At 36.9% G+C, this 18752-nt stretch overlaps 1 protein-coding gene across 2 annotated transcripts; it reads left to right on the top strand.

Moving 5' to 3' along the window:
* Nucleotides 1-10726: 10726 nt before the first annotated feature.
* LOC107755049 (iroquois-class homeodomain protein IRX-6-like) lies at nucleotides 10727-15066 on the top strand. 2 transcript variants are annotated; one of them, XM_016571688.1, is made up of 7 exons: nucleotides 10727-11126; nucleotides 11965-12228; nucleotides 12634-12743; nucleotides 12852-13147; nucleotides 13268-13906; nucleotides 14166-14271; nucleotides 14867-15066. In XM_016571688.1, exons 1-7 carry the CDS (start codon nucleotides 11061-11063, stop codon nucleotides 14904-14906), a joined length of 1521 nt encoding a protein of 506 aa, XP_016427174.1. In that variant the 5' UTR covers nucleotides 10727-11060; the 3' UTR covers nucleotides 14907-15066. The 2 variants fall into 2 exon arrangements, with proteins under 2 accessions (XP_016427174.1, XP_016427176.1); XM_016571690.1 differs by having other exon boundaries at nucleotides 14166-14280.
* Nucleotides 15067-18752: the final 3686 nt, after the last annotated feature.

Raw genomic sequence — 18752 nt, 5'->3', positions numbered from 1 at the left:
AGTTTGCTTGACTTTAAGGGAAACTTTGAGTCATGAATATATCTCTACAAACAGCAAACATGCATGAGTATGGAAAACCATTTCTGCCTCAGAGTTAAAAAATAATAATGAGGTAATTGTGAATTTATATCACAATGTTTAAATGTTTAAATCATAGTTGCAACTATATTTTTCTTAATTGCATCTTTATATCTTATCTTTTTATCTCGCACTTTTAATTGCACATTTATATCTCAAAATGTGACTTTTTATCTCAATTGCAATGTTTTGCACCTAATTGCTTTTTTATCTTGCAATTGCAACTTCATATCTCACAATGTGACAATGTGACTGTATATCTTAAAATGTGACTTTACATCTCACAATTGCAACTTTATTTCTCTGAATTGTAATAAAAAAATAAAAATAAAAAAATAAAAATTTGGCAGACAGGAACTTAATTGCATTCAAGGTATACTGTACAGTTTATCAGTTTATGCATTCTCTGGGAATTGAACCCATGATCCTGGTATTGCTAGTGCCATACTCTACTGTTAGAGGATTTGCAAAAATTGTGACACAATATCTCATGTGCATTTTATCTTCCAATTGCAGTTTCAATAAAAACAAGATTTTATTTCTTATTTTAAAGTAATCTAATATGCACCATTTTTATTTTTACTCTGATGCAGAAACAGGCCTCCATAGATGACATAAAAATGTCCTTTTGGACAAAAATACCTGTCTGGATTGTTCGGTGGATGTTCCAAAACTTCCTGTAAACACTGCAATATAAGTTACATTGAGCAATGGAGTGATTTAATTACACAATCAGTATAAAAATATGTTTGGGGCTGGGAAATAAACAGACTGCCGGTTGGAGGTGGGTCTGATGGGCCTTGGATTAGAGTTTGTCAGCAAAGTATTTTAAAAAAAAATAAGCTCATGAAATCTTTCAATCATACAGTGAATGGCAAGAACCTAAGAAATTATGGGGTTGACATACCATCTGTCAACAGTCATCATTCTTTCTCTCTCTCCTGTTTGCTCTCCTTTTTACCTCTCACCCCTTTCAGCCTGTGCCTTCAAAACCTAATGAATCTCAGACGGGCATACCAAAGATTGAAAAAATAAATAAATATATATATATATACTGTATATATATTAAACCAAACTGGTCTTTGCTGTTTGCCTTGTTCGTTGGGTATGAAAGTTTAACTGAGCCCCTCATTTAGAAGGTGCTTTGATGAATTAAAAAGGATTGAGAGTTTACGCTCTTTCTCTTTCTCTCTATTTTCTGAGGCTGGATGAGTTTTATGCTATCCACCAAAGCGTAAAAAATTCACTGTATGGGACTGAGTGTATTCATTTGGGGTGTCAGCCCATCAAACAAAGAGCTACTCAATAATCTGAGATTTGAAACGCAGTCCTCTAAAAAAAATCTTTACATCTCTGCTATAGCTCCACTGTTCACTTATTCATCCTCTGCCTGTCCTCTGTGGGCCCAAATTCTTACTCCCCAACCAGACAGAGAACCACACACAATACACACTGCACACCAGATAGATATAATAGGATTTCAAATTGAATCTCTCCTCACTGAAATCACCAAATGAAACCCTGTGGTCAGCAGTGGCAAGAATACTAGACCAAAAAATTATATTTGTTCTATCAGCTGAAGTTGCTGGTGAGTTACGTTTTTTGACAAGGTGCAAATTATTCTCTCACTTCTTTCACACATTTTCATCATTCATTTCTGTAACTGCTTGTACAATTTGTTTCAGATTACATTTTCTTCCTTTGATTAAATTTCACCCTTATGATCAACAGTATTAAATGTAAAAAGTGCCTTTAATAGTACTAACATTGAGCAATACTCCCTAGCCAACAAAACAAGGAATAAATAATTTTACCATCAGGCACCAGTATTCACGTAATGCCATGCCTTCTTAAAATAAACTGTCTAAAAACATACTTTAACATGCTTTAATGTTGTTTCATAGAAATGCAAAAAATATATAATACTACACAATATAATGTGACTTTTTTAATCTCTAAAGAGGCAATTTAGTTCAGGCAAAGGAATAAATCAGACAAACAGAGTGTAATACTCATATTTTTGCCTGGCCTGCAAGGTTAAAACATGAAACAGGAATGCATTTTACATTCCAATTCAAATTCTGAATTTGAAATTAATTTGAACTGAGGTAGCAAATAAGAAGTATAATTAAATTTGAATTTAAATCAAAGGAAGTTTTTTTTTTAATCATGTAGAAATTTAATGCATTTAAAACCCTTCTGTATTTAAAAATGTTGGCTTCACAACCTTGTTTGAAAGTTTAGTTTTTTTTTTGTTTGAAGATTTTATAGGCCTTATAGACAGACTAATTTAGAACCGGGTGGAAGAACACTGCATTTCCCAGAATGCCATTATCTGTTGAATTTTGTTGAATTCAGTAAATTCCCCCACATCCTGTGGGGGTGGCAAATTTAATTCAAATTCATACTTATTAATTAACTTTGGGTTAAACTGAAATGTTTGATGACAGGAATAATAATAAAAACAAATACAAATTGTAACTACAAACAGTTCTGCGTTTATTTCTTAAGATAACATGGTTGACTAGAGCAACTGAACCTGATATCCTTATGTGAGAGAAAATTGCTGGTCAGGCAAAACTCTTAAAAGCACTATATTGCATTTCAAGCACCAAACACTCTGCTTTAATCTATGTTTACTTAGAGAAGCTGACTCTAAAACAATAAAGGAAACACCTATAAGGGCTGATCCAAGTTTCTCAGTTCCCAAAGTAAGCTTGACAATCTGCTAATCAGGAATTAGCAGTAACAACGAAAAGCTGCAGTTGGTTTTGAAATTTGATGAGGCATGTGCGGCCAAGCCAAGGTCAAGGGCTATGTAAGAGCCATGTCGAGAACTAGTTTACAATAACCAGCTACTTTAGCAATCAAAGGTATTTAATTTCACTTTCTGTACAGTTAACAAGAGCGTTTGATGTTGGCAGCTATGTAACATCTGCTTTTATGTTTTTTTCCCAATAGGCCTGCTATAGTGAAATCCAGATTCCAGTTTGGGGAAACTAACCTCAGTCGGTTCTGGAGGTACATAATGCATGTGATTTGAATGAAAAATAAAAAAAATGAAATGAGATGAAATAGCCATGTCTGAATGGCACTCCACAGTAACAGTATTCTGTCCTGGAAATGAAAATCCACAACACTGTAAAAAAGAGTACCGGGTGACATTCCTAGAGTGTTACATAAGAGTAGAGTGAATCCAAGCTGTGTCTGGGATAAAACAATCTCTCTCTCTCTCTCTCTCTCTCTCTCTCTCTCTAACCAAAGGAAGTTGGTTAGACTATGTCATGTTCTTTTGTTCTTCAGTTTAAGTTTATATCAAAGAGGAAATACAGAAATTATGAACGATACATCAGTGTAGCGCTTTCACTTCTTTCATATTTTTCATCTTGCAATCACAAATCATTTTTATTCCCAGATTAAATTGCTTTGTAAAAACAATGTTTCTCTACAGAAAAGAAAATGAAATGAAATGCTAGTTTAGATTATTTTTTTACTTGGTTGGGAACATTGGTTTCACATCAGAAATAATGCACCATTAAGCACTGACACAACAAGGCTCGACGGGAAAGATGAAAATAAAACGTGTGGAGGAAATATTTTTAGAGCCATCTGGTTTACGTTTGAGAGCGAGCATGGAGAAGAAAAACCTCTCCAGTGCCTGGCCTGCAAATGAGGACCAGAGGCCTCAGCAATTGAACTGTCATTGCAGGAGAGGCCGTTTTGTTCATGAGCATGAGAGCGGGTTTCAATAGCCCCTTTCTGTTCCCACTTACCTCCAGAGCGGCACAATCTCACCTGAAGATAAAAGCAGTCAGGTCAATTTTCTTAAACCTACAGAATAACAACAGTTACGTGATGATGACTACCAATTGGTCACTTTCAGTTGCTCCTAAATCCCAGGGATGAAAACCTGAAACTAAAATGTGCGGTCATAATGGGGGATAAATGAATGTTCTTTTCTGCCTGTACATGTAACTTAATCTTTAATTCTCCCGCCCTACACGGCTCAACGTTTTCCCTCCTCTGGCATTCTTTCAATCCAGGAGTAAAATCAAAAGTGAAAGAAAACTTCTCAATTAGTTGGACTTTTCCTGACATTGCTGCATGGTGCCCAAGATGAGGCTTTGAAGTAAGAGCAAGTGGAAAAGTACATCTGACATCACAACAGCCTGGATTGCTTTAATGTTTGCAGAAAATTCGACTTAACCTACTGTCCTGCCCTGCACACCAAAAGCACCGCAGTCTCAGAATCCAGACCGAAGTATTGGAGATTGGGACCTTGCAATGAACCATATCCCCCCCCCCGTGTCTCTGTCGCAGCTCTTCAACCTCCAACCAACTGTAAAAAAGCAGCTACAAAACAGTGCAGCCCTCAGAAGTGTTTATGCAAACAAACACCAAGCATGACTATTTGTATGACTTGGCACCAGCGTTTGGTTAACCACCCACAAGCATTTGCAGATGGGACCTCTTCCAGGGGGCCACAAGCGCGGTGAGAAGGGAGAGAGGGAGAGGAAGAGAGAGGGGTCACAGAGGAGGGGATGACTGCAGAGCTGCAGAAGTTTTAGAACCACACAAGATGTTGCAGATGTTGTCGTCTGCACAGATCATGGTGAAGGGTTATAATTACTGACACACTAATGTAATACTGGATTTATTTGTCCCCACAATTTCCTGGCAAGTTGAATGGAATTGGTATGTGTGTGTTTTGAACATCCTTTACTAGTTGCCATACTCTGAGCATTGCATATGTCACACTATTAAATAAGGAACATGTTGTCATCATTTATGCACCATCATGATGTTCCAACCTTGTAGGATTTACTTTCTTCTGCTGATCTCACTGACCTCAAACTTTTGAACAGTAAATTATAAAAGTTTAAGGTCAGTAAGATTTTAGGAATGAATACTTTTATTCAGCAAGGATACTATTAAGCAGCACAACTGTTTTCAACATTGATAATAAGAAGAAGAAATGTTTCTTCTGCACCAAATCAGCATAGTAGAGTGATTTCTGAGAATGTGACACTGGAGTAATTCAGCTTTTTCACCACAGGAATGGAATAAAATACAATTAAAATTAAATAATAAACAAATAAATAAACATAACATACAAATAAAATAAAGTTAGTTGTTTTATTTTATTGCATTTTTGTCCTTGGTGAGCATAAGAGACCACATTTTTTGTTTTGTTTTGTTTTTGTTTTCCAAAAAACATAACATAAGTAGGTAAGTAAACAATGACAGAATTTTCATTCAAATTCAACACATTTACTAGAGGGCCTTTTTAGAAACACACAGAGACATTGACTGAGTCATCCAAGTATCTGCCAGTTAAATCTCAATGTAACAAGTTACAAATCCCTGACAGCACAGAAACACTGATTCAATTACACTGGGATATTTAGAGCTGCTGCCAGCTAAACAGTCCTGTTCACACAAACTCAACAAAAACAGTGAAGAACAAACCTAAATGTACATTATAAACTATAATGCAGTTGAGAAAATATAATAAATGGAAGGTTTTAAGTGTTGTTAATTTAAAAAAATACAAATTAATTAATTATTAATAATAATAACAACAACAAAAATATGTAAAAAAAAAAATACAAATGGGAATTGAATGTGATTTTTGTCAGAATGTTAACTGCAATACAATGAAAATGTACATTATAGTTTAAATTTATATTAAATGCAATTAGTTGAACTTAAAAGTGCTTTTTTGACCCACTTACAAGCAGAGGCACAAGTACACAACTCCATTACTTGAGTGAAAGTACAGATACTGCTGGTTGTCTTTCAAATGTAGTGAAGTTAAAGTCATAAGTTTCCAGAAAAAATAATACTCAAGTAAAGTACAGATACTCAAAAAGTGTACTTAAGTACAATACTCAAGTAAATGTACTTAGTTACTGTCCGCCTCTGCTTACAAGTAGGACTTAAGTACATCTTTGTATGCAAATTCATAATTATTTCTATTGTTTACTTCTATTATATATGGTTGAAGGGTACTGCCAATCATTTATAAATTTATTTATTTTCTAAAATATTTTATTATTTTTTTCCTCTTATAGTACAATATAGCAAGAGAGATGGAAATAGGGAGATCAGGACAAGACCCATGCCAGATTCGAACCCTGGTCCCCATGAGCCAGCAGCTCATATACAGTATAAAGTTATAAAATGTAGTACATTTAAAATATATTAAATGTATATCAAATAACACACTACAGTTCAATTGTGATTAAATTATGATAATTTATGATTATCAATTATGTTAAATTATAAGTATTTTGCATGTGCTTTATAATGATAGTCAACAAAGTAAAACATTTCATTTGATATAATTTTTACAAGGTGCAATTTTTAAAAGTGTACTTACTGTATGTGTGTTAAGAAACTGTCATGAAAGTGTACTCTTTAAGTACACTTAAATGGCTTTTTATTACATTATAATTATATTATCTGCAAATACAATTTTTAAAAAATATTCAAAATTCACTACAAGTGCACTTTCAATTTTAAAATTTAATTTAAAATTTTAAAATTCACTACAAGTGCACTTTCAATACAATTAAGGGCACATTTTTTTTCACAAGGGTATTAATTAAAACATTCATGTAAAATACTCCTGAAAAATAACTCGGTAGTTTAGGCATATGCACCATCTTTTAAAACAATGTATCTAATCAGCAAATATATGTGTAATTAATCATTTACAGAAAATGGAGCAATTATATGATTTCAAACTTGACATTGAGAAACAGACATCAAAGCAATTCTTACTTTATTGCATGAAATGCAACGCTTTTATTAACATAGCTAGATTGATAACTTTATTATCTCTCTAGTAGACAAAGATAATTGAAGAATAAAGTCTTCCTGACTCTGGTCAATTTATCCATCTACTTTAGATGAAGTTTGTTTTGGATTTTGCTGGGCACTGTTATGGTCACATCCATTATAATTTGAGGGTTTCTCATTCGAATATTTATTACCTTCTTTTCAATTTTTGGATAATTTAGCAGTGTTAATACCTGGCCAGAAATGAAGCGAGCAGAGACAGTGAGCAATAATTCAGGATCTCGTATGTCTGGGATTCATCTGAATATATCAGGAATATCAGACTTGTTTAATGAGATATCACTCTGCTTCGATCCTGAGTGTCCCCTCCCCTTCGCTCTGCCCCTTTCTGAGCAGTGCCTTATTATTATTTCATAAAAAAGCTCTGATCTGTCTTATGAAAAAGCAGAAAAGCTTTGTGAAATTCATTAAAGCAGCCTGAGAAATGTATTAAATGAGAAGGTGAAGCTGGCTGTTGGTTTAACCTTTCTGCTGTGAGGCTTTGAGCCTCCATAATTTCTATGCAAGGCTAACAGAGGCCCAGACACACACTCACACACACACAAATGTAAACGAAGAGACCATTCAAATTCCCTTGTCACAGAGAATGCTATAATTCAAAGTTTGGAAAACATCAAATCTATCCATCTTTCCATCCATCTACCCATTTTAGAAGATTGCGGACCATACACATTCCTATAGGAATGGATGTGATGGTATCATCAGGAACTAGCTCGCAAGATCCTGAAAGCTGTGAGAGCGATAGGAATGAAAAGTGATAGGTGTGTAGGACTGGTCAGCACGCTCTACCTTTTTAATTAAGTTGATTTAACTTACGACCCCCCTCCACCCCTCTGTACTGATCATCAGGTGCTGCTCCACTCCACATGCATTATGGATGAGGCTGCCCATATGCACTTGGGCTATCATGTGTGCCCTTGCACAAGGCTTTAGAGAAACTACAGTAAACTATCACATAGGATATTCTGACCTTCCTCTCAACTGGTTCCTTTTTCTCTAATTGTGCTCTCGTAACAGGAGAAGTTTGTGGGATAATCACTGATCTATAACATATTGAGATGGGGATGTGGGTATTTTTGGAAATCCTCAATAATCAGACATATTTGTTTTCCTTTTTGATTACCTACCAAACTTACAAGGTAATGTATAACCATGCATATGAGAGGCCCAGGCTAGTTGTCACATGGGCTACATTGAAGTAAGGAAGGTTCTGACTAAATTGCACACGTATTTTCTCTAATAGTGGATTTGTATATTGGTTTCAAACCAATTTCTGAGTTTCAGACAAAAAAATCAATATCCTATTTTTTTTTCTTTGACTACTGAGTGAACACAACAAAAACTAGTTTGCATTTTTAACCAAAAGGTTAAACTGTATTCTAAGGGTATTCTTGTCAGTCAGGAAAAGCTGACACAATTTCATTGGGTCAGGTTTGTGTCTTTTAAATTTTATTTTTTTATACAATTTACTTATTTTAATACTTTTGGTCAGAATAGTTCAGACATTTGTAAGCATTAACCTATATATTTTTGCTGTTTCATGAGTGTGTGTTTTTACTGTTTGTCAAAACATTCAATTTGCCAAAACACTGTAATAGCAGGTTCCATTGTGACAATATGCCCTATTCAAAATAATCTATTTGAATCAAATAAAAAAACGTAGTTCTCTGAAAAATACTCACTGGAGTCAAAAAAATTGTTACAACTAATCTACATAAATGTACATACCATTTCACAGTAGTATCTCTCCTATCTATGAGTTCCTATTAAGTAAGACAAAAAGGAATAAAGGTTTAAGAGATCATCCAGAAATTTTTATTCTGTAATCATTTACTCACCCTCATGTCTTTCCAAATTTGTATTTTCTGTCTTCTGTGGAACATAAAAGAAAATATTCTGGCTATAACTTTCTGGCTCCCAAATTTTTTAAAATATCTTCTTTTGTGTTTTTGTTCTACAGAAGAAAGAAAGTCATACAATGTTGGGACGACATAAGAGAGAGTAAATGATGACAGAAGTTGTGGGGGTTTATTTTTGGGTGAAGAATCCCTTTAATTGACAGTTCATCTCCTTCATGAGAATAAAACATATCTACAAAAAAAAAAATGTTCCCATTTATATGTCTTTGTTTTCCAAATGCTCGACACAGAACATGTTAAGACTGCGGTGACTTGAGCTGAACGTGGCACTCCTGTCATCACAGCGGCTCCATCAGGGCCGTTCACTGACTCGCAGCTCTCTGGCGCCTCTCGAAGAGTGAGCTTGTAATCGCAAAGAGATCATCGTGGACAAGGTTCTCATCCTTTTTAAGCAAGGTCATTGAACTATTCCTCTTACATTATCCCTGAAAAGGATAAATTGAGAGGAGATCGTCGCGGATTGCTACGCGCTTGGCAGTGACCGCGTGAGTGCTGTGACTGCTGCGCGTGAGGGATGATGATGCGCGAGCACTACATTCGGTTCTTTTAGTTTTGATATTCCACATTAATTAAATTAGTTTTTCACTGGTTGATGAAATTGGTTAATTTACCTTCACTGTTAGGACCACATGTCCCCATATGGGTTGAAATCAAATCAAACTTTATTTGGGCTACTAGTAAAACTGATAAACAAACATGAAAAATAATGTCTTCATGGAAATCTAAAATGCTAAAAAGGTTTATATGAGGGTTGGGTTTAGGGCTACAATTACCATCATTCGCTCAGAATAAAAACAATAGGCTAGAAGTCATACAAACGTGTGTGCCTGTGTGTGTGTGTGAGAGAGAGAGAGAGTAAATGGAGTCTTCTAATTATATTGTATAAAACATTTAATAAAACTGCATGTATTATCCTTTCCAGACTTATTCCGCGTGAGGGAGCGTTATTTCTACCATCCCTTTCAAGTACGCATTCTTCAATTAGAATGCTGTCAAAAAAAAATGAAGAACGATTTATTGTTTGTATTCATTCTATCGCTTTTAGCAACCCCAGTAATACTTTCTGCGCTCTAAGTCTTGGAATGCACTAATGTTTCAAAATAAAAGGAAAAATCACTGAGGGGACAGGGGTGTGCAAAACACACCTCAAGAAAAGCGCGAAGCATGACGTGATTGGCAAAGACATCATTCTATCCTCGCAGTCCCGGGATTAGAATGACGTCACACTGATACCCGTGCATGGATGAATTCTAAAGAACTATAGAGGCACAAATAATAGCACTACCACAAGTTCATATCTTGCAAGTCTTACGTTATCCTTTTGTAACTCGCTGGTTAAACAAGGCCATATCCATTTGTTAATTGATGCAATTACGCATTTCTCGTAATGGTCGCGTAGGTCCCGAGATACGCATCAATCAGTTTTCTGTTGACCTGCCAGAGGTTCTCTTCACGTCTGCCGGGACTGGCCCTCTCTCTAATAGAGAGAGATGGAAACATCATCGCAATTAACATCAGGTCGGACCTCTGATCGGTCAGACAGATGCGAGCAAGGGTCCTGCAGATCCCTCCTCAGTTCATTTGCTCATCAGCGGGGTAGTGTCTGATATGTAATAAAAATAAGAGAGGAATCGAGACCATCTTATCTAGGAAAGACCGATAAATATATTTTTAGATTTATTTATATCGATAAAAATAAATTATAGTTATGATTACATCTTTATGAACCTGAAATTATTGTACATTAATAAACAGGGGTGTGCAAAACACACCTCAAGAAAAGCGCGAAGCATGACGTGATTGGCAAAGACATCATTCTATCCTCGCCGTCCCTGGATTAGAATGACGTCACACTGATACCCGTGCATGGATGAATTCTAAAGAACTATAGAGGCACAAATAATAGCACTACCACAAGTTCATATCTTGCAAGTCTTACGTTATCCTTTAAGCTTTCTACAGCTGTTTAACAACAATAGTTTTTGTACTTGATGAAGTTTAACTCTAATTTCTCATTTCCTTAAGGGGATTATCTATAGGCTACATATAAATCTAGGGCTGGCGTAAACATCCTCAGTGCTTCCCAGATAAGTGCTGTCATCTATTATTGAGCGAAAGGCCGACTGTGGAAATGTGTGTAAGACGGTGGATTTGAAGTATATTTGGTTTCAATCGATCAGCGGGAGAAGAATATTGCTTATGGTAACAAAAGCAGCAGCTATGTCTTTCTCTCAGTTTGGATATCCTTACAATGCAACTTCTCAGGTAAGCATGAAAATTGTATATTTTTCTCATGTAGATACTTAATGAGCGCGCACACCATAGGGTGTTTTTTCCCCCACATTCTGTCATAATCTCTGGACCTCAGTAACTAACACTACTAGGTAGCAGCAGATTGTTCTGTCACTAAGTCCTAAAGTAAAGTTAGGCGATATCGTGGGGTTTGTCAATATTTATAGTAATGGGTTATTTGAATTATAAATGACCTCACGTGTTGTTGTAAACGTGTAAATTACCTTTACGGTGTAATTGTACAGAGTGAGAGCGAGACTCCTCCCTTTGCCGGTAGCCTTTGCCGTCTCTGTGTATAAACTAATTAACAGATAACGGACAGATATTTTTGACAACATAACTTACAATCAATTATAGTTTTACTTTAATGTAAAAACGACGGCTATATTGTTAAAAGAAGCCGCGCTTGCTGCTGGTTAACTTTGTTACCCTGACTCAAAACTTAACAGAAAGTTTTACTTTCAGCTTTGACAAAAATAGATTTTTTTTTTTTTTACACCAAACATATAAATCAACCCACAATAAATAATGTTCGCCTATTTTTTAAGTAAATGCTTATGGATATTTCAATAATTTGTACAATAAATGTCTCAATTAAGTCAAATTAAAGTACACTTCTTATCTTTGTGAATAAAACGCATGGATGAGAATAAAATACAAGCGGTTTCAAGCGAGTTCAGTTCTACGCAAAGCTTCTTAACGTCAACTTACCTTACCTTACCTTAATTTTCTGTTTTACTAAGGAAACTGTGCGCATGCTTTGTAACGCAAATATAAAATGACATGTCTATCCACAATTTTCTTCATGCAGTTTTTCGTGTCGGCAAACCCCAGTACGACTTGCTGCGATTCGATTTCCAGGTCGGTGACGGAAGGATCGAGCGCGTCTCAGACCGCAGCCTCCTTCTGCTGTCCCTCTTATGAGAACCGGCTGCTGGCTAGCACGCGGAACGAGCTCAACGCCGCGCTCGGGATGTACGGCTCTCCCTACGCAGCAGCAGCGGCCGCAGCCGGTCAGAACTACACCAATTACTTTCCGTACAGCGCCGACCCCTCTGCCATCTACTCCAGCCTGGTACGTGAAGCCCTCTCATCAGATATAGCGCGGATCTTCCGTTCAATCGATTGACTCATTCAAGTCACGGCTTGTTATTGATTATTTTGGCTTTGTAAGAGGACCATGCTGTCTAGCTGTCGGGTGTAATAACTTTGAATAATCAGACAAAATAAACAGAGAATTAAGCGACATAGTCATCTGCTTGCTGTAAAAGGCCCTACTTGGTTAAATTTTGAATAAATAAAGAGAAATGTGTGTATAGCTTATCATGTAAGTGATAAAATAAAGTTACAATTTAAGGACAGTACGGAGATAAAGTGTTGTTTCCACTGTAAATGATAAATGTCCTTAACTCAGTGACAGTAATATATGGAAGCTATATCACATTTTAAAATGTTTAGTTTTTTTTTTTTTTGTCTTTAGAACCCACAATATGAAATCAAAGAGGGGTCAGGCAGTCTTCATGGCACTATAACCCAGCCCGCTGCCTACTATCCATATGACCACTCACTGGGCCAGTACCAGTATGACAGGTGAGATTTGTATCTGTCCCACCAATATGATATTTTGATATATAATACTTTGCTTTAAATACAAATTATGTTAACCTTTTAAAGACGTCACATTTTAATTTCATTCAGGTATGGGACAGTTGATTTTAATGGGTCAACCCGGAGAAAAAATGCCACGCGGGAGACAACAAGCACTCTTAAAACATGGCTTTATGAACATCGAAAGAACCCATATCCTACAAAGGGTGAGAAGATCATGCTGGCCATTATCACCAAAATGACTCTCACGCAAGTGTCTACCTGGTTTGCCAATGCTAGAAGGAGACTAAAAAAAGAGAACAAGATGACCTGGTCCCCCAAAAACAAAGTGGGTGATGACCGGAAGGAAGACCTCAATAAAAGTGACCCAGACAGTATTACCAAAGGTAAGTCATAACGCTTCTCAGCTAAATTAAATTCTGTAAATTAAAAAAGTATTAGACTGTGTTTGTTGTTTGTAAATGCATGTGAATGCTCACTCAGTATCTCTTACTGCTCTTGCACAGACTCCAAAGACAGTAATGATGAGCGGGACCTGCAGTTCAGTGACCTGGATGACATAGAGGACGAGGACTGTGACAAGCTGGACAGTGACTGTGAGAAATCAGGTCAAGATGACCTCTCAACTTCCTCCCCTCCGAAGAGGGACTGTAACCCTGACCTCCCTCTCCACTCGAACTTCCCATCTTTTCCCTGTGGTCTAAAGAGTTTGGGGGCTCTGAACCCTGACTACCTGGATTCTCTGGGCTCCAAACCACAGCAGCAACATCCCTCACCTCAGTCCACCTCTATCAACACTGTGGCACTCTCTCACTTTGAGTCATCGGAGAAGCCCCGGATCTGGTCGCTGGCACATACGGCCGCCGCAGGGGTTGTATTAGGTACGCAGCATGGTGGGGATGTACGGACTGGGCCTGTGGACTGTCAGATGCAGGGAGTCAGGTTGCCCACAGTCGGAGGAGTGCAGTGTGGACAGCTGAAGGGCCTTCAGGACCCTACCAGCCTCAGCAATACGGAAAGCCTTTACCAAGAAGGACTGCAGGGGATACACAAGGCATACAGTAATGGGAACTTCAAGACCCTCCAACTCCACTCTTCATCCTATCCTGGACTGACAGAATCCTGCCAGTATTCCTCAATGGAAGGTACACCCTTTCTCTGTTCACAGAGCTATATAACAGGACCAAGTTGCAATCAAAGTTATGCCAGGTTAAGTTATCAGCCTATAGAATTTGGAATTCTAAATGCTATATTTCAATTATTCAAAATAACTTTTTTTTTTTTTTTACTAATTACATACAGATATGCAAAATAAAAAAATATTAAATACAACTTTTGTATTTGTTTGAGTACTGTTTGTGTAGTTTACTGACAGTTGTGATCTCTTGTGTTTGTGTACTACAGGCTTCACCAGTGCAGGAAAGACAGAGACAGAATCCAGTGTGGACAGTGTGCGACATCCAACAATCCAGGAAGTCAAAATCACTGCATTCAGACCTGTGATGAAGAGGTGAGGCAGGTGAGCATGAGTGAATATGCACACACACACACACACATTAATAAATGTATTTTTTGAACCCATTATGGCGATGTTCGTATATAACTGATATCTCTCACATAATGATCAGAATAACATTGCATACTTAATATGTGAGAAAATAAGAAAGATCTGCACAGAACATGTAAATGTATCTGCAAACTATTGTGCATGGTTACAGGTTTTTTTTTTTAAATAAAAATAAATCCAATCATGTAGGATTACATAATATCTGTCACCTCACAGTCTGCATTCAAGTAATGCCATTACACATACTCTCTAGTAAAGTATCTTTGATAACAGTAAACATTTGTGATGTACAGCCATCAGCTAAACTGATGAACATTATTGGATTGTTTGGGCTATTTCAGCTATATTGCACAACTAAAAGAAAAACAAAACGTCTCTTTCCATTTAGTATATGTGTGTGTGTGTGTGTGTGATTTGAGGTAATGAGGTATACGTGTCCTCTGTGTTCTGCAATGTTGTGTCACAAGGATTTCATCACACAGTTATCCAATATTACCTGTCATTGTTCTCATACATTTTCCTTCTCCCTCTGAAATAGGACTGTGGAAATGCCAATAAACACGGGGACATTTTTCTGATCTACATTATGCACTATGGAAAGGAGTCAATGAAGAACTATAAGCCCATGGCAGCAGACACTTGAAATAGTAGCGCAATGAAAATGTGTGCTCTTTCTGGAACTGTGAAAACTGGAGGCAGCCATAATTTTGCACAAAATGATTTGATGGTGTCAATAACTTTATGCAATGTTTTATGTATGTATGGGAATAAATTGTGATTTCTTATGTTTGCATTGGCAATCGTAGTTTAGTAATTCTATTTATCTATTTATTGTTTGATTATCTGTCCGCTTTATTTATCTGTTACCATGTGTCCTCTCAAGGTTTTGTTATGGGTTTCATTTATTTCTCTGTGGTCATGTGCTTAATGTTGTGTGATTTACTTTTTTGGAAGCTGGTGTAAAATTTACAGTCAGTCTTTTTACTTTGATTTACCTATTAACAATAAATGAGGTGCGATACTGTGCTCCTGAGGAGTGTGCTATGTTTATATCAAGAAACTGTGAATAAATGTTATGTTGTTATTTATAAAATATTTTCTAAGAACTAATTTTCTCATTTTTGTTTAATGATTTCTGTTTATAAATTAATCAGATAGCTCTATACAGTTCAGTTTATCCTCTTGACTCCATGCCTAAAGCAGGGGCATTGCTGGAAGGTCATAAATTCAGACGCGGACGTGAATGGATTCAGCAAGGGTGTGAAGAAAGGGTACATAATTTCCACAGTCATTATTTAATCGGAATTGGCATCAAACACTGTTACTGTTCAGGCTCAGAGAGAGGCAGGAACTGGTTATGAATGCTGCTTTGTCTCCACCGCGCGCGAGCAGGTTCATCATCAACATCCAGATCTGAGTTAACAACGAGGTCACGCGGGAGCATCCATGCCATGAAACGCGCATCAAGTGTTTTGATGTTGATCAGTCAGTTGCTCGAACTAGCATCCCTGGGGATCTTTAAGCACCCAATTAAACTTGTAAAGCAATGGCTGGGCTGGTTCAAAACCACTGAGAAAAACATGTTTCATTTATTTACAGTGTTAGACTATTTCCCTGTGGAGCAGACAAATGGCTCGGCTGATGAAATTGATGAAAAAATAAGCAAAAGAAATTCACACTATCACGCTTCTAATTCGTATGTCAAGTTTGATAGCGTGTAGTTGCTTTAGTGAAAAAGCAAAACAAGCTCTATTCTTCAAACTTTTTTGTTAAAGAAAAACGCGATCACGCAAAAGAGAAAAATAAAAACTAGACTGAAGTGATAACCTGCTGGTCAGGGTTCAGTAAATTAAGCCGTCGAAAGAGACATTATTTCAGGACGGATTGAAAGATTAAGGCATGTAATAGGCTAAGAGTATTAGGTTTATTCAAAGGCGCTGTGGTCAATTTGTGGTCGAACTGAAAAGGGGTCGAGCAGACTGTCGATGTCACTTGTTTGCGGCGCAGAATTCCTCAATGGAAATTTAGGTTGACAAAGATGGTCATGATATCGCGATAATTAATAATAAGGGTTAACACGAGTTTACTTAGGGAAAAAAAGCTAAAAAAAGATCTTGTGTCACCAAATGACAGCCATTAAACCATGCAGTTATAAATAATGAGCCAGTCCATACGTTTTTAAAATGTACACAACAAAAACAACAACAATAATAATAATAATAATAGTCAAATACGTCATAATATGGTAACATACATGCTTGCATTTCATTCCTTGTAAGAATACATTTTTGGTGATTTTGAAAGCTGTAGAACAGATGTATTGCTGAAAAACGCAGACAAAAAAATTATATCAGAGGCCTGACACTATGCAGGTGGCATGCTTTGCCTCTTAGTCCAATATTTTTGTTTATTAAAGGTCAACGGACTATCGTTTGGATTATCCCTCAGGATCTCCAAGCAATCTGTCCAACAGGCGAGATCTATTTCTACAAATCTCCCTAAATATAATCTCTCAAAATCATATTCTGAATACTGTTTTGATAAAAAAAAAATAAAAAAAAACAAGGAGTGAGATTGGCATGATGGAGAGTAACTTGAAAGATTCTAAACACCGTTGTGTAATGCTTAATAGCAAAGTTCAGCTTGCTGTCCCACATATGATCAATCATTTGACCTGCAACACAAAATCTCACGAGAGAGAAAAAAACATGTGAATTATACACTTCTTCACTCTATATTGCTAACGCTGATTTTGAATTGACAAGTGTCACACAGCTTGTGCATCGGCCGCATGAAGACGTTTGCTGCGTGTTAAATATTTAAAGCAAAGGTAATTAAAAAGGGAGCTGTAAAGAAGAGCTGCCAAACATTATTGAAGGTAATGATGCATGTGCAATGGGATTAGTGCGGTAGCGCTATACCTGAGGGAGCCGGCAATAATAGCATGGATTCTTGCCACAAAGCATCAGGCTCATACTGCAACTAATAGATCAATTAAGAACCTGTCTTACAACAGGTTTACACCATATTAAATTTAGACCAACGAGGACAGAAAACAGAATAAGACTAAAATGTGCTTTCACGTTAAAATGGGGACAGTGGAAATGTGTCCTGTATGTCCTACAATGTGTTATTCCCTTCAAAGAACTGCATCCCTGATTCTGTGGTACGTGGCTGTTGTTCAGACTGTGCATTAGTCTAATGGATGGGTGCATGGGGACACATGCAATGCATTATGCAGAGTGCATTGAATGTAAATGGCATTACAATAATGATCCATACTGAAAACATTTAAATTGTCGATCACAATTTTATCTGAGGGAGGACAGACAGACAGACAGACAGACAGATAGATAGATAGATAGATAGATAGATATTTGAATAAACACAAAACAGTGTCATGGCTATAGCCATGTCATCTTACTGCGCTAGTTAAATTACAGGCTGTTGATAGCGGCCTAATCCAAAACAGATTTTCGCTAATCTCCAATAATAAAGACGCAAGAAATAAACAACACCGCATGACGGATAAACAAAAAAGCTGAAGCACTAGGTCATCAAGTGTCATTTTTAACGGGGCACTAAATCTGATCACTTGAACCTTGAAGATGAAATATGTTTGGGTAAGGTTTTGCTTACTACGCATCACGGAGACCATTCAAAGCTCCTAACGAGGAAAACGGCTTAATAAACATAGGCTAATAAATGTCTTGCAGAAAGGTTTGTGTAAAGGTTAAGGAATAGAAAAATATCAGTGGTTCATTACAAAACAATAAGTCAATGGAATGGCCCACCATGACAGAAGAAGGGCGAGCGCTTTTGTTTGTGGATGAGGCGCGTCCTCTGCCATGACCGGACCTGACACACACAGCTCTGATCCGCAAGTATGCAGTCAGACCTCCCGCTGACAGTCTTTCTTCTGCTTTTCTGCTTTTCTGCTCTTCAGCTCTTTTTCAGCCCAGTCCTCCTCGCATCGTGTAGCGAGCGACGCGACAAAACAGCAACGCTTCCATTCTAATCAAAAAGGCTTAACACTGCAGCATAAAAGACAGCTTTGTTTATAATGCGCGCACTCAAGTTTTATCGTGGCAAGTACTTCATGTTAAAAAATTAAGAGATGCAAAACAATTAGTCCACCATAGTGTTTTTATTTGGCTTTTATAAATCATTCAAATGACCAAATCTGTGTAAAATCTATTGCAATCATTATCATATCTCACAAATTGTGAATCTGCAAAAAGCCTTTATAGCCACAAACTTATGTTTAGAGCAACACTTCAACTTAGACTTGTTTAAAAAAAACGTCTCAGGTTACTTATGTAACCATGGTTCCCTGAGTAGGGAACTAGACACTGCGTCCTCTAGGGGTCGCTATGGTTAACGCCTCGTCGTGACCCGTGTCTGAAGCATACATTCAAAAAACA

Source organism: Sinocyclocheilus rhinocerous, unplaced genomic scaffold (genome assembly GCF_001515625.1).
Source record: "Sinocyclocheilus rhinocerous isolate Xijiao unplaced genomic scaffold, SAMN03320098_v1.1 scaffold591, whole genome shotgun sequence".
Lineage (NCBI taxonomy): Eukaryota > Metazoa > Chordata > Actinopteri > Cypriniformes > Cyprinidae > Sinocyclocheilus > Sinocyclocheilus rhinocerous.
This window is presented reverse-complemented; position numbering and strand designations above follow the sequence as displayed.